Source organism: Rhodnius prolixus, unplaced genomic scaffold (genome assembly GCF_049639745.1).
Source record: "Rhodnius prolixus isolate KJV_2025 unplaced genomic scaffold, Rpr scaffold_11, whole genome shotgun sequence".
Taxonomy (NCBI): Eukaryota; Metazoa; Arthropoda; class Insecta; order Hemiptera; family Reduviidae; genus Rhodnius; species Rhodnius prolixus.
Window position 1 is genome coordinate 10,945,289 of NW_027411625.1, and position 25,715 is coordinate 10,971,003.

The following is a 25,715-nucleotide window of genomic DNA, read 5'->3' on the forward strand; positions in this document are numbered from 1 at the left end:
AAAATCTATTGAGTAGTTTTCGATATATTTGAAGTTAAGGTTTTCACTTTATAGGACAAAAACAAACATTAACCCTAAATATCTCGTTTTCTGCTCGATAGATTTTTACTAAAACTTACACAATTATAGACAATAGTAGTCTCCATATACAAGTAAAATATAAACAAAATCTATCGAGTAGTTTTCGAGATATATGAACTTAAAATTTTCAATTTTTAGGACGGAAACAAATTTTAACTCTAAATATCTCGTTTTCTGCTCAATAGATTCTTACTCAAATTTACACAATTATAGACAATAGTAGCCTCCAAACACAGATAAAATATAAACAAAATCTATTGAGTAGTTTTCGATATATTTGAAGTTAAAGTTTTCACTTTATACAACAAAAACAAACAACCCTAAATATCTCGTTTTCTGCTCAATAGATTTTTACTCAAATTTACACAATTATAGACAATAGTAGCCTCCATACACAGATAAAAGATAAACAAAATCTATTGAGTAGTTTTCGATATATTTGAAGTTAAAGTTTTCACTTTATAGAACAAGACCAAAGATTAACCCTAAATATCTCGTTTTCTGCTCGATAGATTTTTACTAAAACATACACAATTATAGACAATAGTAGTCTCCATATACATGTAAAATATAAACAATATCTATCGAGTAGTTTTTAAGATATTTGAAGCTAAATTTTTCACTTTATAGAACGGAACCAAATTTTAATCCTAAATATCTCGTTTTCTTCTCGATAGATTTTTACTAAAATTTACACAATTACAGACAATAGTAGTCTCCATATACAAATAAAATATAAACAATATCTATTCAGTAGTTTTCGAGATATTTGAAGTTAATGTTTTTAATTTATAGATCGGAAACAAACATTAACTCTAAATATCTTGTTTTCTGCTCGATAGATTTTTACTAAAACTTACACAATTATAGACAACAGTAGTCTCCATATACCGATAAAATATGAACAAAATCTATCAAGTCGTTTTTAAGATATTTGAAGTTAAAGTTTTCACTTTATAGAACGGAAACAAGTTTTAACCCTAAATATCACGTTTTGTGCTCGATAGATTTTTACTAAAATTTACACAATTACAGACAATAGTAGTCTCCACATACAGGTAAAATATAAAGAAAATCTATCAAGTAGTTTTCGAGATATTTGAAGTTAATGTTTTCACTTTATCGAACGGAAACAAATATTAACCCTAAATATCTCGTTTTCTGCTCGATAGATTTTTACTAAATTTTACACAATTATAGACAATAGTAGCCTCCATCCACAGATAAAATATAAGCAAAATCTGTAGAGTAGTTTTCCTGATATTTGAAGCTTTCACTTTATAGAACGGAAACAAACTTTAACCCTTAATATCCCGTTTTCTGCTCGATAGATTTTTACTAAAATTTACACAATTATAGACAATAGTAGTCTTCATAAACAGGTAAAATATAAACCAAATATATCGAAAACTACTCAATAGATTTTAAGGTAATATTTTCACTTTTTAGAACGGAAACAAACTTTAACCTTAAATATCTCGTTTTCTGCCTGATAGATTTTTACTAAAATTTACACAATTATACACAGTAGTAGTCTCTAGATACAGATAAAATATAAGCAAAATCAATAGAGTAGTTTTCGAGATATTTGAAGTTAAAGTTTTCACTTTATAGAACGGAAACAAAATTTAACCGTAAATATCTCGTTTTCTGCTCGATAGATTTTTACAAAAATTTACACAATAATAGACAATAGTAGCCTCCATATACAAATAAAATATAAAAGAATTTTTGGCGTAGTTTTCGAGATATTTGAAGTTAAAGTTTTTAATTTATAGATCGGAAACAAACTTTAACCCTAAATATCTCGTTTTCTGCTCGATAGATTTTTACTATTATTTACACAATTATAGACGATAGTAGTCTCCATAAACAGATAAAATATAAGCAAAATCTATCTAGTAGTTTTCGAGATATATGATGTTAAAGTTTTCATTTTATAGAACGGAAACAAACTTTAACCCTAAATATCTCGTTTTCTTCTCGATAGATTTTTACTAAAATTTACACAATTATAGACAATAGTAGTCTTCATAAACAGGTAAAATATAAACCAAATATATCGAAAACTACTCAATAGATTTTAAGTTAATATTTTCACTTTTTAGAACAGAAACAAACTTTAACCTTAAATATCTCGTTTTCTGCCTGATAGATTTTTACTAAAATTTACACAATTATACACAGTAGTAGTCTCTAGATACAGATAAAATATAAGCAAAATCAATAGAGTAGTTTTCGAGATATTTGAAGTTAAAGTTTTCACTTTATAGAACGGAAACAAAATTTAACCGTAAATATCTCGTTTTCTGCTCGATAGATTTTTACAAAAATTTACACAATAATAGACAATAGTAGCCTCCATATACAAATAAAATATAAAAGAATTTTTGGCGTGGTTTTCGAGATATTTGAAGTTAAAGTTTTTAATTTATAGATCGGAAACAAACTTTAACCCTAAATATCTCGTTTTCTGCTCGATAGATTTTTACTAAAATTTACACAATTATAGACGATAGTAGTCTCCATAAACAGATAAAATATAAGCAAAATCTATCTAGTAGTTTTCGAGATATATGATGTTAAAGTTTTCACTTTATAGAACGGAAACAAACTTTAATCCTAAATATCTCGTTTTCTGCTTCATAGTTTTTTACTAAAATTTACACAATTACAGACAATAGTAGTCTCAATATACAGATAAAATATAAGCAAAATCTATCGAGTAGTTTTCGAGATATTTGTAGTTAATGTTTTCACTTTATGGAACGGAAACAAACATTAACCCTAAATATCTCGTTTTCTGCTCGATAGATTTTTACTAAAATTTACACAATAATAGACAATAGTAGCCTCCATATACAGATATAATAAAAAGGAAATCTATCGAGTAGGTTTCGAGAAATTTGAAGTTAATATTTTTACTTTATAGAACAAAAACAAACTTTAACCCTAAATATCCCGTTTTCTGCTCGATAGATTTTTACTAAAATTTACACAATTATAGACAATAGTAGTCACCATATGCAGATAAAATATAAAAGAATTTTTGGCGTAGTTTTCGAGATATTTGAAGTTAAAGTTTTTAATTTATAGATCGGAAACAAACTTTAACCCTAAATATCTCGTTTTCTGCTCGATAGATTTTTACTAAAATTTACACAATTATAGACGATAGTAGTCTCCATAAACAGATAAAATATAAGCAAAATCTATCTAGTAGTTTTCGAGATATATGATGTTAAAGTTTTCACTTTATAGAACGGAAACAAACTTTAATCCTAAATATCTCGTTTTCTGCTTCATAGTTTTTTACTAAAATTTACACAATTACAGACAATAGTAGTCTCAATATACAGATAAAATATAAGCAAAATCTATCGAGTAGTTTTCGAGATATTTGTAGTTAATGTTTTCACTTTATGGAACGGAAACAAACATTAACCCTAAATATCTCGTTTTCTGCTCGATAGATTTTTACTAAAATTTACACAATAATAGACAATAGTAGCCTCCATATACAGATATAATAAAAAGGAAATCTATCGAGTAGGTTTCGAGAAATTTGAAGTTAATATTTTTACTTTATAGAACAAAAACAAACTTTAACCCTAAATATCCCGTTTCTGCTCGATAGATTATTACTAAAACTTACACAATTATAGACAATAGTAGTCTCCATATACACGTAAAATATAAACAAAATCTATCGAGTAGTTTTCGAGATATTTGAAGTTAAAGTTTTTATAGAACGGAACCAAATTTTAACTATAAATATCTCGTTTTCTGCTCGATAGATTTTTACTAAAACATACACAATTACAGACAATAGTAGTCTCCATATACCGATAAAATATGAACAAAATCTATCAAGTAGTTTTTAAGATATTTGAAGTTAAAGTTTTCACTTTATAGAACGGAAACAAACTTTAACCGTAAATGTCTCGTTTTCTGCTCGATAGATTTTTACTAAAACTTACACAATTATAGACAATAGTAGTCTCCATATACACGTAAAATATAAACAAAATCTATCGAGTAGTTTTCGAGATATATGAAGTTAACATTTTCACGTTTTAGGACGGAAACAAATTTTAACTCTAAATATCTCGTTTTCTTCTAAATAGATTTTTACTCAAATTTACACAATTATAGACAATAGTAGCCTCCATACACAGATAAAATATAAACAAAATCTATTAAGTAGTTTTCGATATATTTGAAGTTAAAGTTTTCACTTTATAGAACAAAAACAAACAACCCTAAATATCTCGTTTTCTGCTCGATAGATTATTACTAAAACTTACACAATTATAGACAATAGTAGTCTCCATATACACGTAAAATATAAACAAAATCTATCGAGTAGTTTTCGAGATATTTGAAGTTAAAGTTTTTATAGAACGGAACCAAATTTTAACTATAAATATCTCGTTTTCTGCTCGATAGATTTTTACTAAAACATACACAATTACAGACAATAGTAGTCTCCATATACCGATAAAATATGAACAAAATCTATCTAGTAGTTTTTAAGATATTTGAAGTTAAACTTTTCACTTTATAGAACGGAAACAAATATTAACCCCAAATATCTCGTTTCCCACTCGATAGATTTTTACTAAAATTTACACAATTATAGACAATACACAGATAAAATATAAGCAAAATCTATTGAGTAGTTTTCGATATATTTGAAGTTAAAGTTTTTACTTTATAGAACAAAAACAAACTTTAACCCTAAATATCCCGTTTTCTGCTCGATAGATTTTTACTAAAACATACACAATTACAGACAATAGTAGTCTCCATATACCGATAAAATATGAACAAAATCTATCTAGTAGTTTTTAAGATATTTGAAGTTAAACTTTTCACTTTATAGAACGGAAACAAATATTAACCCCAAATATCTCGTTTCCCACTCGATAGATTTTTACTAAAATTTACACAATTATAGACAATACACAGATAAAATATAAGCAAAATCTATTGAGTAGTTTTCGATATATTTGAAGTTAAGGTTTTCACTTTATAGAACAAAAACAAACATTAACCCTAAATATCTCGTTTTCTGCTCGATAGATTTTTACTAAAACTTACACAATTATAGACAATAGTAGTCTCCATATACAAGTAAAATATAAACAAAATCTATCGAGTAGTTTTCGAGATATATGAACTTAAAATTTTCACTTTTTAGGACGGAAACAAATTTTAACTCTAAATATCTCGTTTTCTGCTCAATAGATTCTTACTCAAATTTACACAATTATAGACAATAGTAGCCTCCAAACACAGATAAAATATAAACAAAATCTATTGAGTAGTTTTCGATATATTTGAAGTTAAAGTTTTCACTTTATACAACAAAAACAAACAACCCTAAATATCTCGTTTTCTGCTCAATAGATTTTTACTCAAATTTACACAATTATAGACAATAGTAGCCTCCATACACAGATAAAAGATAAACAAAATCTATTGAGTAGTTTTCGATATATTTGAAGTTAAAGTTTTTACTTTATAGAACAAAAACAAACTTTAACCCTAAATATCCCGTTTTCTGCTCGATAGATTTTTACTAAAACTTACACAATTACAGACAATAGTAGTATCCATATACACGTAAAATATAAACAATATCTATCGAGTAGTTTTTAAGATATTTGAAGCTAAATTTTTCACTTTATAGAACGGAACCAAATTTTAATCCTAAATATCTCGTTTTCTTCTCGATAGATTTTTACTAAAATTTACACAATTACAGACAATAGTAGTCTCCATATACAAATAAAATATAAACAATATCTATTCAGTAGTTTTCGAGATATTTGAAGTTAATGTTTTTAATTTATAGATCGGAAACAAACTTTAACCCTAAATATCTCGTTTTCTGCTCGATAGATTTTTACAAACATTTAGACAATTACAGACAATAGCAGTCTCCATATACCGATAAAATATGAACAAAATCTATCAAGTAGTTTTCGAGATATTTGAAGTTAAAGTTTTCACTTTATTGAACGCAAACAAACATTAACTCTAAATATCTTGTTTTCTGCTCGATAGATTTTTACTAAAACTTACACAATTATAGACAACAGTAGTCTCCATATACCGATAAAATATGAACAAAATCTATCAAGTCGTTTTTAAGATATTTGAAGTTAAAGTTTTCACTTTATAGAACAGAAACAAGATATAACCGTAAATATCTCGTTTTCTGCTCGATAAATTTTTACTAAAATTTACGCATTTACAGACAATAGAAGTCTCCATATACAGATAAAATATAAACCAAATCTATCAAATAGTTTTCGAGATATTTGAAGTTAAAGTGTTCACTTTATAGAACGGAAACAAGTTTTAACCCTAAATATCACGTTTTGTGCTCGATAGATTTTTACTAAAATTTACACAATTACAGACAATAGTAGTCATCATATAAAGATAAAATATAAACAAAATCTATCGAGTAGTTTTCGAGATATTTGAACCTAAAATTTTCACTTTTTAGATCGGAAACAAACTTTAACCGTAAATATCTCGTTTTCTGCTCGATAGATTTTTACTAAAACATACACAATTATAGACAATAGTAGTCTCCATATACATGTAAAATATAAGCAAAATCTATCGAGTAGTTTTCGAGATATTTGAAGTTAAAGTTTTCACTTTATAGAACGGAACCAAATTTTAATGCTAAATATCTCGTTTTATTCTCAATAGATTTTGCTAAAATTTACACAATTACAGACAATAGTAGTCTCCACATACAGGTAAAATATAAAGAAAATCTATCAAGTAGTTTTCGAGATATTTGAAGTTAATGTTTTCACTTTATCGAACGGAAACAAATATTAACCCTAAATATCTCGTTTTCTGCTCAATAGATTTTTACTAAATTTTACACAATTATAGACAATAGTAGCCTCCATCCACAGATAAAATATAAGCAAAATCTGTACAGTAGTTTTCCTGATATTTGAAGCTTTCACTTTATAGAACGGAAACAAACTTTAACCCTTAATATCCCGTTTTCTGCTCGATAGATTTTTACTAAAATTTACACAATTATAGACAATAGTAGTCTTCATAAACAGGTAAAATATAAACCAAATATATCGAAAACTACTCAATAGATTTTAAGTTAATATTTTCACTTTTTAGAACGGAAACAAACTTTAACCTTAAATATCTCGTTTTCTGCCTGATAGATTTTTACTAAAATTTACACAATTATACACAGTAGTAGTCTCTAGATACAGATAAAATATAAGCAAAATCAATAGAGTAGTTTTCGAGATATTTGAAGTTAAAGTTTTCACTTTATAGAACGGAAACAAAATTTAACCGTAAATATCTCGTTTTCTGCTCGATAGATTTTTACAAAAATTTACACAATAATAGACAATAGTAGCCTCCATATACAAATAAAATATAAAAGAATTTTTGGCGTAGTTTTCGAGATATTTGAAGTTAAAGTTTTTAATTTATAGATCGGAAACAAACTTTAACCCTAAATATCTCGTTTTCTGCTCGATAGATTTTTACTATTATTTACACAATTATAGACGATAGTAGTCTCCATAAACAGATAAAATATAAGCAAAATCTATCTAGTAGTTTTCGAGATATATGATGTTAAAGTTTTCATTTTATAGAACGGAAACAAATTTTAACCCTAAATATCTCGTTTTCTTCTCGATAGATTTTTACTAAAATTTACACAATTATAGACAATAGTAGTCTTCATAAACAGGTAAAATATAAACCAAATATATCGAAAACTACTCAATAGATTTTAAGTTAATATTTTCACTTTTTAGAACAGAAACAAACTTTAACCTTAAATATCTCGTTTTCTGCCTGATAGATTTTTACTAAAATTTACACAATTATACACAGTAGTAGTCTCTAGATACAGATAAAATATAAGCAAAATCAATAGAGTAGTTTTCGAGATATTTGAAGTTAAAGTTTTCACTTTATAGAACGGAAACAAAATTTAACCGTAATTATCTCGTTTTCTGCTCGATAGATTTTTACAAAAATTTACACAATAATAGACAATAGTAGCCTCTATATACAAATAAAATATAAAAGAATTTTTGGCGTGGTTTTCGAGATATTTGAAGTTAAAGTTTTTAATTTATAGATCGGAAACAAACTTTAACCCTAAATATCTCGTTTTCTGCTCGATAGATTTTTACTAAAATTTACACAATTATAGACGATAGTAGTCTCCATAAACAGATAAAATATAAGCAAAATCTATCTAGTAGTTTTCGAGATATATGATGTTAAAGTTTTCACTTTATAGAACGGAAACAAACTTTAATCCTAAATATCTCGTTTTCTGCTTCATAGTTTTTTACTAAAATTTACACAATTACAGACAATAGTAGTCTCAATATACAGATAAAATATAAGCAAAATCTATCGAGTAGTTTTCGAGATATTTGTAGTTAATGTTTTCACTTTATGGAACGGAAACAAACATTAACCCTAAATATCTCGTTTTCTGCTCGATAGATTTTTACTAAAATTTACACAATAATAGACAATAGTAGCCTCCATATACAGATATAATAAAAAGGAAATCTATCGAGTAGGTTTCGAGAAATTTGAAGTTAATATTTTTACTTTATAGAACAAAAACAAACTTTAACCCTAAATATCCCGTTTTCTGCTCAATAGATTTTTACTAAAATTTACACAATTATAGACAATAGTAGTCACCATATGCAGATAAAATATAAAAGAATTTTTGGCGTAGTTTTCGAGATATTTGAAGTTAAAGTTTTTAATTTATAGATCGGAAACAAACTTTAACCCTAAATATCTCGTTTTCTGCTTCATAGATTTTTACTAAATTTACACAATTACAGACAATAGTAGTCTAAATATACAGATAAAATATAAGCAAAATCTATCGAGTAGTTTTCGAGATATTTGAAGTTAAAGTTTTCACTTTATAGGACGGAATCAAATTTTAACTCTAAATATCTCGTTTTCTGCTCGATAGATTTTTACTAAAATTTACACAATTGTAGACAATAGTAGTCTCAATATACAGATAAAATATAAGCAAAATCTATCAAGTAGTTTTCGAGATATTTGAAGTTAAAGTTTTCACTTTATAGGACGGAATCAAATTTTAACTCTAAATATCTCGTTTTCTGCTCGATAGATGTTTACTAAAATTTACACAATTGTAGACAATAGTAGTCACCATATACAGATAAAATATAAGCAAAATGTATCGAGTCGTTTTCGAGATATATGATGTTAAAATTTTCACTTTATAGAACGGAAACAAACTTTAACCCTAAATATCTTGTTTTCTGCTCGATAGATTTTTACTAAAATTTACACAATTACAGACAATAGTAGTCACCATATACAGATAAAATATAAACAAAATCTATCGAGTAGTTTTTGAGATATTTGAAGTTATTGGATATATAGTTTCAGCAACAATACAATTAAGTGATACTCCATAAATTGTTCACTTTTGAAGAATTTCTCGTAAATAGCTCCTTGGATGTCAGTAAACTTCATATATAAGCACATATATTTACGTATAATTTTCGTTTTTGGATAGCTTTGGGGAGTGGCTGGGGTAGCTTTCCCTTTAAGTTTTCACGTAATGTACGGCTTTTCAAACAGTATGATATATTTGCAGGGCTAAAGATTGGATAAACCAGTTAAATGAATAATTATTGATAATCCAATTAATAGATGCCACAACCAATGTACCCTTAAGACGAATAGTATCATTAGCCAGAACAGTGAAATGTCTCTCAATAACCAAAATAGTAGGAACCATATAGGCACCTAAACTACAATATGATTTACCCTTACTTACTTTTGGGAAAGTTTAAAATCGCTAAGCTGGTTATAATTAAAAGATCAGAAATGTTAAATTTTACTTGCACCTCTGTAAATCTAAAACTTCTCTCTTTTACCCTGTGTACAACATGAACTTAAGAGAGGAACTCCACTTTGGGGATAGAAGTGAAATTCCTCCAAGCTGACAGTTTACATTTTTTTAGTAAATTTAATAGATACTTATTGAAGCTTGATAAATCTGACAATATTTCAAACTCGAAAATGAACTGTGTCTCTAGAATGTTTTATGATTACAAGAACGACCGCTACCTATGAAGGATAATAAATTGCGCAGTGTAATTGAAATTTTTAAGTCCGCTTAATTACAAGTTACAATTTTAGATAGATGATGATGAAGGAGGACTTGCAAACAAGGTAGGCAACTAGCAACTGAAACTCTCATGAAGTAGGGCAACTAAAAATGCATCGGCTGAGAGCGAAAACTGAGAGGATAATGTTTTATAATTACTATAACGACCGCTCCCTAGAATGATGAAAGAGGATTTTTATCAAAGAATATTTTTAACTTCATCAACTTAGCCACAAAAAACAGATGATGTTTTTTAAAGAAATATATTGACTAGGGTAGGATTAAATTATAAAGTAAGTCACTCTGCTTTATACGCTGTTCAATAAGACATAAAACTCAATGATTTCACTTCTGCGATAATGAAACTAATTTCGAGCCACATGATCGGTGGATATATTGATCATGGGAAATAAGACTATTAAAAACATATTCTTACATTTATTTCGTCCAGAACATAATCTAGATTTTGATGAATCAATGAATAGGTAACTTGGCAGCATTGGTAAGTAGATCACCAAGTAGAAAGTGCGATTCCTTCTGTGTTTACCATGTTTACAATTACTTTTTCATAATGTATTATTCTTAATCATTACAATTTTCTAGTTTATTTTTTGAAAAAAAAACTTTTTATGCTGTGGTAGTACAAAAGTATTACATCAATAAAATAAATAAGGCACGTTCGTATAAAAAGTGAGTATGAGTAAAAAAGTAAAGTAATATGGTTTTATATTTCAGGCGGGACATAACGTCTAACTACCAGTTAGGACAGAGGCGGAAGCACAAATTTTAGTACAAACAGATATTGTTTACAGATACAAATAAAAAGTGGCTATACGCAGATTCAAATTGGGGATCTCCTACTTACAAACCTACACTTCTAAAATAATAAACCAACCAATACCCTCCTCCCAAGGTGTTTTACATCAGTACCCTAATGACCTGATATGATCACAGGTCACAGGAAGTTGACCGAGATTCCCGAATGGTATATTAATTATTTTATTCAATAATTTAATTCTATGACTATTAGAAAAATAAAAGAAAAAGTTAAAGTAAAAAAAAAAAAAAAATCCCGGCTTTGATGATAAACAGGGTTCCCTTTAAGGGAGAGATGAAGATGAGTTTAACTATAAAGTCCTATTTTGCACCTGGGTATTTAGTATCAAATTTGTGGCCAAACTTCCAAGTTGGAAGTTGTGGCTTTTCTGTATTTTTATAGACTGGATGTTCTCTTTTTGGTCCAATTTACCTTGAAATTTATTTATTTCTATCACCATCAAAATTAATAAGTGTTCATCTACTCTGGCCCAACACTTTTTCGGGTAAGTGGAATAATAATATTAAGTGCAAATTATTCCATGACATGTAGTTAACATGTAGTTAAGTTGGTTAGATTTCTATTTGATTATGCTGTTTAAATGACAAAAAAAACTTAATAAGCCATGGAAGTTTCTTTAAAAAATAGGTTTAAATTTTTCCAAATACTGTATAAGTAGAAAGTTCTCTTCATTGTCTATTCTTAAAAGATTTCTTCGTAAATTATTTTTTAAATATTGGTTTCATGAAATAAATATAACGATCAATAATAGGTTCAATGTACAATATTATTAATCAATAAATGAATTTCCAAAATAAATCAGTTTCCAAACAAAGAGTTTACTTATATATATAGGTTTACTTATAGACTGGATGTTCTCTTTTTGGTCCAATTTACCTTGAAATTTATTTATTTCTATCACCATCAAAATTAATAAGTGTTCATCTACTCTGACCCAACACTTTTTCGGGTAAGTGGAATAATAATATACATATATATATGTACATATAAATGATTTGTAAATAAATGATTACTCCGATGTTAGTAATCTTTGGACAGTCACTCCTCATGTAGTGAGAAATTATTCTAGTGTTCAACATTTAATTTGTAGTAGTAAAAAACCGAATATTAAGCTATAGATTTAAAAAGTTTCTCGCTGAGGTTATTTGCTACTAAATGTGTACTCCCCCTCAAGTCGAAGCAGTATCTACCTCAATCTTCCATTTCAACGATTAAATTAACCTAAAACATAATGAGAAGCTTCAATTTTAAAATAATAAAACTACAACTGTAGTGTTGAAAATATGAACTAATTATTTAGCGCACCCAAAATGGTAAAAGAGATTTTTTTTCGTGGATTTATTTTTCTTATTTCTACGAAGTAATACGGGCTTTTATGTACTATGACATATTGCTCTCATTCGCAAAGCAAAATGGAAACATTATTCATCTCCTTCAATTATTCACAAATTGCCCACCGAGGGGAGATTTTACACACGTTGGGAACCACTGGTTTAGACCGGCGCCAAAACGTTTCATTAGATCTTAGGCATAATATATCTTGGCCTAAATCTCTTTCATCTGATAAATTTTTGAGGAAATTGATTTTATTGTCGCTTGGGGCACTGTGACTTCACGGTTGTTCCAGCCGTAACGTTTTATTATATTTAAGTGAACTTGCGCAATATTCATGTCAACTGCCTTTTTTATTACAAATTATGAGTTTAAAGATTATTTAATTACGTAAACTGCGATAAGAGGAATTCGAGAAATTTAATTTTATTATTATTTACGACGCGTAAAACTTAATGTTAAGCAGTTGCTGCAGGTTTTGCGAGCTTGTTAATCAGCTGGTGTAGAACTGGTTCGACTTCTATTAGTAGGAGGTATTTTAAGCAAACAGGGAACCATGCTTATACCTCTTTTCCACAGACCTACAACTGTTTGGTTTTAATTTCTTCTCTAATTTTTAATTATTTTGGAAACTTCTCTTTAAAAAGAATAAGTATTACATACGGCTTTGCTTAACGACAGTCCTGTGACCGTAAGCTCCTGTGTGCCACTGGTAGTCTCTCCACACATATTTGAAGTTTTTCCAAAATCTTCTACTATTACAAACACTGCTTCTAAATTGTGTATACATAATTTGTTTGTTTTTTTAATGAAATTTAAAAAACCAAGAATTCTACTCTTGAAGTGTGAAACACTGATGGCCTAACTAAATCTACTTGAAATCGGACTAACCTCTCGAGTGGCGCTACTAATGTAATTTATCGACATCCTTCATTTCATAGTGATAAGTTACGTCTAATCTTCTCTATTAGAGATAATCATCTTTTTTTTAATCGTGTTACTTTTAATCGTAAAATAATTTGGGTGATTACTCACATGACTTTCTCAATACTCAAGGTTCTAACTTTCTTCAAACTACGAATCTTTAGTAAAAGTCAATCGCTTCAGTATAGGTCCATCGTCATAAAACAATATTCTAGAGGTACTTTTGACTTCCCACATTTTAATCAGTTTATTCCCAAAGTCTTGTTCTCACTAGATCGTACACGAAAATAAATTTGTTGTGGATACCCAACTTACTTTTACACGACATAGGCAATTTAAATTTACTGGAAATTTGGAAGCATCATAGGTTTCCCAAAACCCAATAAAATTAGTATTTTCTGAGAAAAATGTTTAAACCAAAGTAATAGGTGTAACGTACCTATACGTTATATTCAAGTTCATGTGAAACCATATGGCGATCGCCTAAAAATTTACATAAATCTGAGAAAGCCTTCAGTATATTCGCATTCTCACGGACGGATTATAAAATGGTCTGAATTTGTTGTTGGATAAGAATACTGTTATCAAGCTGCTCAGCTCCAATGAATGCATTTTTATAGGAAGTGCAAGTTGCTCTCTCCAACTCGGTAATTTTTGTAGAGAAATTTCGTTTAAAAATTATTCAGGGGTAGTTACCGTTGAATAAATTGAAACGGCACTTTAGAGAAGAACTCACCTTCATCCTTCCCAAAGAACTCCATTAGAATTTTCCAGGAAAAATGTTTTAAATAAAAGTAACAGACTTTACATGTCTTCATACCTTACCTAATTGAGAAAAACACCAATAAAAGTATGTAAGACTATAAAGTATGTAAAAAGGCTTACCACATGCCCCGTTTTGACGAGCTGAGCTAGTAAATGCTAAAAATAGTAAACTTCGACGTCAAGCTTCATCTTTAGCGACGTTGCACTTCTAATCTTTCAAAATGTGTGTCTGCCTATCTTCAGTTATTTTGAGACTTAAAATATGGTTTCTGTAGTAATAACTCACGAAACGTGTTACGGTCGCTTCTTTCTTCTTTAAGAAGTAAAAATAATACAGTTTAAAAAAATCTAATGCCTATAAACTTCTGATGATGCTACAAATACAGGCCATGAAGGTTGATTGATGTAAGTCATGTTTCTGCCAGCTGCACGATTGCACAATTAAATTTCCATTCATTTGCCCTCTAAAAATAATTTTGTTGAAGCGCTGGTTGATCTGTAGACCTCTACAACCTGCTAATCATGCACGACTATTCTAAATCACAATTTTCTTAACTTTCCCATGGTTTAGAGAGGTGCAGCTGTCTTTAGATCCTGCCATTCATGTACCAAGCGCATGATTACTAGTGCTTGGATTTGAATCACACAGCTTCCAATAAATTTTCTTGAAAACCATATGATGGCCACCCTAAACTTGAAGCTGAAGGCCTAGATAACTATGAAGACTAAGCTAAGTCTACGGTCTGCCACCAAACCAGAACAGGTCTGGTTCTTAATAGATTACCAGATATCCTTGCTACATTTTAGTCATATCCTAGCATACCACATAAGGAGAATTTTGGGCTCAGCTAGGGGACTGCTTAGTTTGGCAGAGTAGACTGCATTATATTTGGAGAGATTACCACAAAGTGAGCAGGTCTAGAAGATCTGTGCTGCTTACTAAAAATGAGATATCATGGTTAGAATCTTGCTCACATCCTCGCATTCCTTATGAGGAGCCTTGAAAACATAGGTGGACGGCAGCTGAAAAAGCTGCGGGCCTGGAGTGGCGAGTAGACTTCAATATATTTGCCCTAGCTGCTATCAAACAATAAAGAGCAGGTTTAAAAGCCTTAAGCTACTCATAGGACACCATATTGAGGCATTGAGGCATTACAAGAATCAGCCGGTGACAACTGAAGAAACTAAGATAATAGACTGGATAGCTAATTAGGCCGCAAACTCTATTCTGACTACTTAACACGCGTTTTAATATACAAGCTGGTCTAGAAGCCCTCGTCGGCTACTCGTCTGGAGAGGGCAGGTAACTCACTCCGCAACGCAATATTAATTCTTTTATTACTTAATAACAATAGAAACAATAAAATCTTTATATAAAGTATTATAAATAGTTTGTATTATTATTATTTTTTATTATATATTTTATTATTACATGATATTATGATTAAAATTGTGGTCATTTCTAATCTACATTATGCTGCAACGTTCTTCTCCTTGGGAAACCTGCGAACAGGATAAATACGTTAAAGTTATGACAAGGAACATTTAAACTATAACAGATAAAAAACGACCATTTATATAACTTTAGGAGACCTAAAAACCCATCCACGTACGACCGATATTTGCAAAAAAAAAAACAAAAAAAACCATACTAATCATTATGACATACGAGTGATCCTACATTTAGTGATCCCTTTAAATAATCACCTACTGGCAGACGGCGTCATCCATGTTTTTTGTACTAAGTAAAAAAAATAATTTTAAGAACATTAACTTTTGTAATAAAAGAATATTGTTACTATTAGTCATCTATCTATTAACGGGCAATGGTGCTTGAACAATGCAACTCCATAGGCACAGTAGGTGCATAATCCACACTGCCAATTTCTCTTCCGCTTGACATGCGTTTCTACAAGATAACAAAGGTGATAATAATGACTAGTGTTATGACAGATAGATTTACTGACCGAAATTTCAGAGACATCTTGTTAAACGGTTGGAACAAAACGGCATTACCGATTGTTACAAGAGAGCTATTTGAAGGAAAGTCGATGTTGTGCAGTTTTCTTGTTCCATTTACAATCACTTAAGTAGGGCCGCAATGATGGATAAAATCAATTATATTTAAGATCAATATTGGAATTTAGGTTGCCGAACGGTTAGACACGATATACAAAGCCAAGAAGTATATTTAATTTTTAAATGCCGAAGTGTGACACTTTAGTAGTTGTAACTGATATAAATTTTAGAGATAATTACGGTTTTGATTAATTGAAAAACAGCCATTTAAAACCCTAAAATTTCACCGCAGCATATATGAGAGCTGGGCTTACCTCAGATGAGCGCATTCGTTTGGAAGGTGACCTCCTGTGGAAGTAGCCGCCAATGGAGTCTACGCTGCTTGGTCCGGCGCCTAGACTTTCTGTCTGCCGAGAGGTACTCGACGAAGACTGGATCTTCGTGTGTCTAATGGAAGCCATCTCCTGCAAGAGTAAAACTAAAACTGTAGTGAATCGCTCGCTTACTATGGTTATGCTCACTCGGAGCATTGTAACCTTAGGAGTGACAGTCGAAAAAGCTAAGGACCGCGTGTATGGATCCATCAACAACAATACACAGTTCGGAAGCTCAAGGCTATTGAATGGAGTTGTTATCCGTCATCTAGTTTCAATGACAGACTGACGTTAGCACCTCGAAAGGGTGTTAACGACTGATTAAGTAGTTCGACTCACTTCGCCATTGGAGTCAATTAGTGTAGTGGTCATGTTGTCTGCGACTGGCCAGTTTTGGCCCTTCATGACCAAATTAGCTGGCGGCTCATGTGCCTGGTCCGTGGTATCCGCAGACCACACAGTCACCGTACTTCCGGCGTCAATCTTCAGAGTGCGGTGACACTTATACGTAACCACTGGATTGTCGCCTGCTTGGCGAACAATCTTGTAGCCAGCTAGCGACACTTCCTGCAACAAACCAACTCTTCCAGTTCACCATAAAAACACCACAAAACTGACAAGTTTGAAGTAGTAAAAGCCAACTAACCTTGCCGCCTCTATTCACCAATCGCACGACCTTCCCTTCCGCGTCCACTTGTGCAAATTCAATATCGCCTTTTGATGTAGAATTGACACAATAATTGCTAGTCGAAGTGTCTTCGCTTTCTTCTCGAAAGGTTCTCTTTCGTTTGGTCACACGAGGGCGACGTGGTGTCGGTGGGGCGCTGAACGATGGTGAAGGAGTGATGTTCAACCTGGAATAAACTTATCAACTGGAATACACTTACAATTTGATTTCACTGAAACATTAAGTTGCGAATAAATTAAAAAAAAGTCTGTTTTTCTAGTAGAGGTTCTCTGGACTTTAAAAGCATCCGGTGTAGCGTTTGTTTACACACAACATTAAGTTATTCTTTAGGATATGTAAAGTTTAATGCACAGATTCAAAAATTTCTATTAAGAACCTTCTTAGAAGTCATATCAGACTTCCAGACTACTGAAAACGTAAAAAGTAGATGTAAGCTAATTGTTCATGAACTTACACCTTATAGTTACTTACTTAATGGTTCATGTACTTGCATTTCATTGGACTCGCGCAGATAAAAGTGAATTTGCTGTCTGAAATTAGTAATACAGCTGATCAATAATTAGAAGGCGCGGATTAAAACATATTTGCAATTAGAGCAAGAGGAGTTTTTGCATTTAAAACATTTTTAACAACAATATTTTTAAAATTCAGAATGGAACGTTTCAAATCATGCAAAATACAAATAATATTATTTATCAAATTATTATTGATTTTTTCTTTCGTTTTTAAGGCGAATCGACTACTTGCTGAGGCGTTTAGGGCACTAGATATAATTTAACTCAAAAAAAACTCGAGATATCTAGCTTTGGTCAAAATCGCAAACAATTCCAGCAAATAATGCTCGATCACACTTTTCCCGTTTGATTAAAACACGAAGGACGTTGAAGTCAATGATCTTTAATTTTATTCGTCGTAGCACGCATGCTTATTGTATTCCTGACCGGTTTCGGTCTTTCATCCATAGATTAATTAATTAGAGGTAGATTAATCAGGCTGGTGAAAAGAAAATTTAGTAACCATCAAATTGGAATATAGATTTTTTTTAATTGTTTAGGAAGTTACACCAACCTCGCTTCCTCGCTCTCTAACAGCTTTCTATAAGTCGCTATTTCCAAATCCAAGCTGATCTTTGTATCCATTAATTCTTGATGATCCTGCGCATGACGGGCCATTTGCTCCCTAAGTCTAGTCATTTCCGAGTTGTGACTGGCTAATTCATCCATGTACTGCGACTTCAGGCGTTCCACCTGCATCTCTAGGTCGCGAACACGTTGCTGGAATACACATTAATTAATACACCATTAAGTACTCAGGCCAGACTAGTGAAGGCCTTAAATTGAGTTTAGAAGTACACTGATGACAAACTGATACTCTACGACTGGGGCTTAAAGCTAAACCTTTCATGCTTTAGAGATCATTCTTAGGCTTAGGAGTATGTTAATACTCCGTAATACTAATTTAGTCTGCAGAGAACGCAGTCTCAAATAACACTGTACTTACATTGGCCATATTCTTAAGACCTTCTTCATCGGCCAATCTCTTCTTCAAGTCATCTACCTTGGTCTGCATTTGCTCTATTTCCTTAGAGAAGGTGGTCAGCATGTTATTTCTCCTAGAAAGCTGGCTCTCTAAAGTTATTATCTGAAAAAGAAATATGAAGTAAACACTCAAAATTTTAGGCACTTGAAACATCTACACATTCGTAGCCAAATTACTCCCATTAAGTATTTTATTCATTGAAATTCCCCTTAAATATGAAAGTAAGATATCTTTGTATCCATTGTATCCATAGACTAGACTGCTGTAATACTTGGCACCCAAACTATATTTAGGGAAATAAATCAAAATACGGGACAGAAGCATGAATAATTGTACAATATGCACAGTCTTCGAACTTCATGCCTCCAATCCTAATATACTCCTGTGTATTTTTAATAATATATATAATTTGATTATAAAAAGTAATCTACCTATTTAGAAAAATATTGTCAAAGAAAAGTTAATATGAAATAAATATAAAACAGATGATACACCATATCCAAGGTCTTATCCCAGAATTGTCACAAATAAATAAATTACAACCTAATCAAAACCTAATTACGATGGAAGTGGCACAACTGGCCGCACTACTTTTATTGGTTTGTAGTAATTACAGAGTACATCTCCAAATCACATTAAAGCGAATGATGAGAACACACAATCTTGCCGAAACTTTTAAAATGAGCTAGACTATTTTTCAAGACCTAAACCACAACCAAAGTTCAGAATATAATATACAAAAAATCACCTTTTCATCATAAAGTCTCTTGATCTGATCCTTATTACATTCCAGGTCGGCCTCGTACTGGTCTCTAATATCCTGAAGTGACTCATACAGTTTCTGTTCGTATTGCTGTGATAGCCTACCGTCAATTTCGCTGATCTCTACTTCCTTCTTGGTGCGATGTTCTGAGACTTCTTGTTGATGTACCTGCAATGTAATATCCCTAGATTAGACTGAGACTTTAAAAAATTGTTTACACAGATACAAGACTAGACCATACTATAAAGAGCTATGAAACGAAGGCTTGACAGAAGCAGAGATACTGTGGCCATCATGTGAGTAGCTCACTGTTGGATAATAAGTACCTCTCAGAGGGCTCCAAGAGACTAGTTCTCTCCAAAGAGACCCACACATTCCAAAAAGATGTTTTTTTCATTGCAGCAACAACCTCTGAGATCAAGTAAGCAACATTGAGCTCAGAAATCTGAGTAATAACGTCAAAATATAGCCATTTCCACTTTTATGATCATTCCTGAGAAGCAGATCACCGATAAGCAATATTTACGTTTTACGACAAAACACCTAGAAATAATTTTTTTAAGTCCGTTTTTATTTTCTTCTTTGTTTTTCAGATAAGGTGGTATCCGATCTACAGGCGGGTATGGTAGAACATCCAGAAAAAAGATTTGCAATATTGCAACTCTTTTTGCCTTTCATCGAAGAGATGACTTAATAATTGATAAACGGCACGCAAATACTACTCCCAATGAGTTGTACAGCAACGGAAAACCTTGAATTTGACAAAAAAACTCATACTTGTTCCTTAAAGGCCATCTCTTCGCGCGCAGTTTGCAGAGCGTTTTCATGTTCTATCCTAACGTAGGTTTCCAATTCCAAGTTTTTGCGAAGTTTCGCTACCTGACCTGCCAGCTGCTGCTTCTCATCCTCCAATTTCTGTAACAAAGGAAACGGTGAGCTAAAGGCTAGAACCTTACCAAACTAAGCTACATGTGTACAAAAAAATTAAGATAAACAAAAAGGGTTCAAATAAAAGGATAGATCTAAATCTATAGCTATCTAAGTTAAATTAAAAGCAGTGCGCAGATCCTCACAAAAAATAAACATGAATTAATTGAAATTAAATGATTTTCATTTAATATCTATATCTAAAGGGAAGGGATTAGCTATGAGGTTAGCATACTGGACTCCCACGCGGAGGTCCCGGGTTCGAATCCAGCAGCTGACCCTTAGATTTTCTCTTCCTAGGAGCTTCTTACAGCTCACTGTCCGGTGATGGACAGTGTTGTCTGTAACGAGAGAACACTGTCCGGAGGCCGGCAGTGCACTGGAAAAAGCTCCGGGCGCTAATAACCTCAGCTGTTGATGCGCAAAAACAAAAAAAAACAATATCTATATCTATCTATAGATAGAGATATCTATTTTTTAATTTCCTTTCTTTTGGTTCAATTTAGTTTTCTACAATTTTGTTAAATAAAACTTAAACGTTTAATAAAATAATTAATTAGTGTAATTATTCATGTTACGCCCCGTAACAAAGTAATAGCAGAATACCCGGATCAGACGCAGGGAAAATAAAGAACTAGTTTCATGGGGGTTTCCTAGGACTGAGTACGCTTGGAACTGTATATTTTTAAATTGCTGTAGATTAGACTGGAGCACAGAGAATCAAAGGGTCACTGGGTCAAGTCACTGGAACCAAACGGGTATTCGTACGACACCTCTTAATGAAGGTAGGGCCTTTTTCATCAGACGTTTATGCCTATTAGCTCCTCTGGTCTCCAAGTACCAGATGCTTCACATCGCACATAAATTCACATCACATAAATTTTTAGAAAGTAACGCGAATTCATTTTAGCTTTTGGAAAATGATTAAGACACTATTTCTTAAACCATGAAAACAATAAACAAAGAGATACAGCTACAGATTATGTTTTGCATTTCAGATCTGAGCATTCTCTAAAGGATATTGATAAATCTTGGGTCACTTTACGGTCTAATTCCTTAGAGAAAATTATTAAACCGGTATCTGAAATAAACAAGGCTGACTAACTTCTGAATGTAAAAGTGATAAAAGGTTATTGGAGCTTAGTGTACGACATTTTAATATAAAATGGTTATAGGTCATTTTTCGTCAAAAAATGATTCTGTCGGGCACCTGAGTATGAGTAAAATGGACTAGGTTTTAGCCTTTGCGCATTTAGTAAATTGTATCACACACCATATTTCCACTTCTAGCTATTCTAGAAACAAACAAAAAATGTTTACCTTAACAGCGTCCCTTAACTTCTTGTTTTCAGCCACCAGATCGTTGTGTTTAGTTTGTATTGCAGACAAGCGATTTTCGCTGATCGCTAAATCTGATTCCAGCAGGCTGCAATCATTGTTCTTTTTCTCCAAACTGTGAATAAATAACAATTATTGCAGACTACAATACATTTAGAGGACGGACAATCATAGTGTGTCTTGAATAAGTGTGCGTTGTATGTTTGCTACATCGTATTACCCTTAAGTTAAAAAGATGTGCGTGCTTCAATAGTACCTCAAGAAGAACCACCCATCATATTAGCAAGCAAGTTTTTGTTAGAGTATCATCTATCAATCCTAAAACTCCCTACATCGTTGTTACCGTAAGTCCAAATTTTTGCTTATGTTTCAAGACACACTGTCCCTTGACAGATTTCCTACTAATTTGGAATTCTAACAATGAATTTTAAGTTTCTTTCTATTACAATTAAAGTTCCTTAATTATATACAGTTGGTGAAACCTTACATTAATTACTATAGTAATCGAAATTTACAGAAAATCTTTGGAGATATTTACTAGAAAATTACTTTTAAATTGATACTCCCACTAATGTCGCACTCTCGGTGGACGAAATTATTTTGAATTATCAAAGAGTTGTTGTACCCAAAAGACTATTGTTATGTTCAAAAGGACTATGCATTCTATAGCTCTACGCCAGGAGACGAAACCACTCACAGGGTATCATAGTAGTTCTAGGAAGAGCGGCAGGAACTCGCTGGCAATCGGCGAAAACTACTCCCTGCTGCCAACATACATACCTTCCCTAAATGTTAGGAAGAGGATTTACCCATGACCATTAACGGTTATAAAATCAGTAAGTTGTAGAGCAGGGACTAGAAAAACAGCTTAAAAATCTTTCAACCGGTTTACCTCTGGAAATTTCTGAGATTTCCTCGAAACAGCTCCTACACTTTGTTTTAAACATTGAATTTTTAGGAAGAAAAGAATAATGCCAATATCAGTCCTGATTTTTTATGTTGCCGAGCTGTCGATCTAGGGAATATGTAATCTTCAAGGCTGTGGAACTTATTTTACAATAGAGTTATAATAATTGTATTACGATGAATTTATATAAAGTAATGTAGTTTATAAACAAAAATTATTCACCTTATTGACAATTGTTTACATTATTATAAGGTTCGTGTATCTTCTGTCCTGTCTGCTTATGAACTGAGTGTGATCGGTTTAATGTTAGCTTGTGAAGAGTTCCGCGTCGCCAACTGGCAAGGATGTTAAGAATTTTGTAGTTTCAAATATGTTCCACAGCTCTGAAGATGACCTAGTCCCTCGGTCAAAAGCTCGGCAAAATAACAAATCATGACTGACATTGGAATTATTTTCGGTACTTTTCCGTTAGCCAGGCGCAAATGTCGCTAATTGTGAACCAAACCGAGCCAAGTCAACGGAATAAAAGTCGAAAACGTTCAACTATAAACAAATATTAATTAATAGTAAGCAAAACAAGTTCAACTATAAACAAATATTAATGAATTGTAAAGAAAACCGCTTTTCCCAAAACTGTTTTTCGCTTGCGCCCGGCTAACGGAAAAGTACCTTATTTTCTTCCTACAGAATTAATGAATCAGTCACCAAAAACAATAACTGAATTTTTATTTTACTTATTTGGATTTACCTTTTTTTATTCAACAATTTTTCTTGAAATTCTATTAAGGGCACTTATGGGAATGTGAAGTGGAGAGCTCTCCTCTTAAGTGCCGGTTCACTGTGCAGTTGAAATTTCAGGATTAAAGAATCCGAAAATTAAAGAAAATTGTTAACTGATTGGGATTCACGCGAGATTTTAAACGAAAATTACTACAATTTTCTTTTGTTTCAAATAAATGCATTACAGAATATAAAACAATAATTTTTCCAAATGTCATTTTCAAGCTGCTTTACGGGAAGGATGGGTGTGTGCTCCCTCTAAAGGGAATGTAGGGTTTTAATACATTTTTTCTTTATATATATGTACATTTCTTGTACCCTGAGAATTACATTAGAAAAAAGTCGTTTGTTTATTTGTTCACACTTTTTTTTGTTTCAAACATTTTTATTCCGATAATGACCTATTGGTTTTGTTTTTAAGGGGTTTGGCCAGCTGGAAAAACTAGCTTTCCTTAAAAACCCCGTTTATTGTTGTGAACCTATTTTTTACCATAACTTAGTAAAAAAATGTTTAAAATTAAATGTATGACCCAAACTTTGAGATTAGAAGTAAGAGCAATTCGGAGTGTTCAAATTACATTTATTTTATGCAAAAATTTGTTATTCTTATGTTTGACCAAACCTTCTCGTTTAACACACTGTCCTGATAACCAAGTTGTTATAAGTATAGTGTTACGACAGTGCACTGAAGCAAACGAACAATTAGTAAATATTCGAAGTTTGCAGAAAATGTGCTACGTTAGAAGCTTGAGACTGAGATAAGTTGTGTGGCTAGAAGTTAGGGCAAGCACGCTAAAAGGCTTGATGATATCACCGCGGGGCGGACCCACGCGATCTTATTGAGGCCAAGGCACGCCATTTTTAGTTTTTTACCGGTAATTCTCACTTTTACCTAATAAAACAAAATGTATGTTTTATTGAACTTCTAAGATAGTAACAATATAATTACCACAATAAAATAGAGGTCTAGTTTTTTGAGTAATTAAAAAACACAAGAAGAAATATGGTTAAAATGTTTGTAAGTCAAGGGTAAATAATTGGGGCCACTTTTCTAATAGCTGGACTTCTGCAAAATATTTGAAACAAAAATCACTAACCATTCCCTCAGATCTGAATTCTCTGCAAACAATCTCTTTGCATCTATTTCCAACTTAGCTTTCTCGTTGGACAGTTCATCCACTAATTTTCTGGCTTCGGATAGTTCACGATCATAAATGGTTTTTACACTGGTTACTTCCCTGGAAATTGTTTCCTGTGAGGTACGTACCTCTCTTGATAGTTTGGCATTTTCTGTTTCCAGATACCTGACACGATCAATATAACAGGCTAGGCGATCGTTTAAGGTTGCTAATTCTTCTTTTTCATTTTTGCGAAGAGTTACCTCTGGACTTACGGCGCTTGTTTGTTCCTTTTTAGAATCCACTATAATTTCAGATGTTGTGGTAGCCGACAACGCTGATGAAGGTGTGGCTGAACGCCTTGTCGGCGGCGTCGGACTTCTATCTCGTGAAGAGCCTGATGCTCTAACCGTTAATGTCTGCTTCTTGGATTGAGATGAAGATTTTTTAGTAGTAGCCTTGGAAGAAATCATGGTTTTCTTTAAAAGATAAGAAAAACTGTAAACAAGAAATAAACCTACACTGTTGAATCGGGTCGTACACCATTAACCGAACTTGACGAAAGACTGACGCTGCCAGGGTACCCCCACTATAAGACAAAGGCGTCCTCTTGTAGCCAACCCATCTTTCACTTTAAAATCTATTAAACAGAAAATCAACTGTAACTTCTTTGCACACACAGACGCAAAAGAAAATGTAAATATAGCACCAACAATTATAAACAGCATTATAAAACATAAAATCTGTCCAAACTTAGCCCCCCTCGTTTAAATTTACAAAAGTTATCTTATCTTCCTCTATTCCTTATTTAACAGTGGCGAATCCAAATCAATCGTTAGGGGGCCCGGCAATTTGATCAATACTACCAAACGGAAATCTAATTATCGTCAATAACTTTGATCGTAAAATGTATCAAACATTGGTTCCATTAATGGTGCAATAAAATTAGTATTATCAAGATTAAGCATTGATTCTGTATGAAATCATTTTTTTTAAATTCTAGTTGATCACTGGTGTGACATGCAATATGCATCTAAATGTCAGCAGCTTCCTTTCAAAAATGGTTATTTTTTTCAGGAATGGCGAACAAGTAGATTACGAAACAATCTCAGCCT

General features: G+C 31.8%; 2 protein-coding genes across 3 annotated transcripts in view; both read right to left on the reverse strand.

The window, feature by feature from the left end:
* The window catches only part of LOC141459541 (2-oxoadipate dehydrogenase complex component E1), a 28,387-nt gene extending 15,005 nt beyond the window's left edge, over positions 1 to 13,382 (reverse strand). For both annotated transcript variants that reach the window (XM_074138744.1, XM_074138745.1), the window contains exon 1: positions 13,122 to 13,382. In XM_074138744.1, the coding sequence (XP_073994845.1) occupies positions 13,122 to 13,248 (127 nt within the window). In that variant the 5' untranslated portion in view covers positions 13,249 to 13,382. The remainder of the gene's footprint in view (positions 1 to 13,121) is intronic.
* Positions 13,383 to 15,468: 2,086 nt separating this feature from the next.
* On the reverse strand, positions 15,469 to 25,194 carry LOC141459546 (lamin-C-like). Its single transcript, XM_074138757.1, has 10 exons — positions 24,580 to 25,194; positions 21,778 to 21,910; positions 20,308 to 20,445; positions 19,516 to 19,698; positions 18,729 to 18,869; positions 18,297 to 18,502; positions 17,187 to 17,394; positions 16,880 to 17,107; positions 16,481 to 16,630; positions 15,469 to 15,650 (listed from the first exon to the last, which is right to left on the reverse strand). The coding sequence occupies exons 1-10, from the start codon at positions 25,071 to 25,073 to the stop codon at positions 15,615 to 15,617; spliced, it is 1,917 nt and encodes a 638-aa protein (XP_073994858.1). The 5' UTR covers positions 25,074 to 25,194; the 3' UTR covers positions 15,469 to 15,614.
* Positions 25,195 to 25,715: the final 521 nt, after the last annotated feature.

Excerpts from the sequence above, each read along its gene's own strand:
- LOC141459546 (XM_074138757.1), bottom strand. The coding sequence starts at position 25,073 with ATGATTTCTTCCAAGGCTACTACTAAAAAATCTTCATCTCAATCCAAG. Across the intron at positions 19,699-20,307 it reads AGATGGCCTTTAAGGAACAA|GTACATCAACAAGAAGTCTC; the intron begins GTATGAGTTTTT and ends ATTACATTGCAG. Across the intron at positions 18,503-18,728 it reads GTCTTAAGAATATGGCCAAT|CAACGTGTTCGCGACCTAGA; the intron begins GTAAGTACAGTG and ends TGTGTATTCCAG.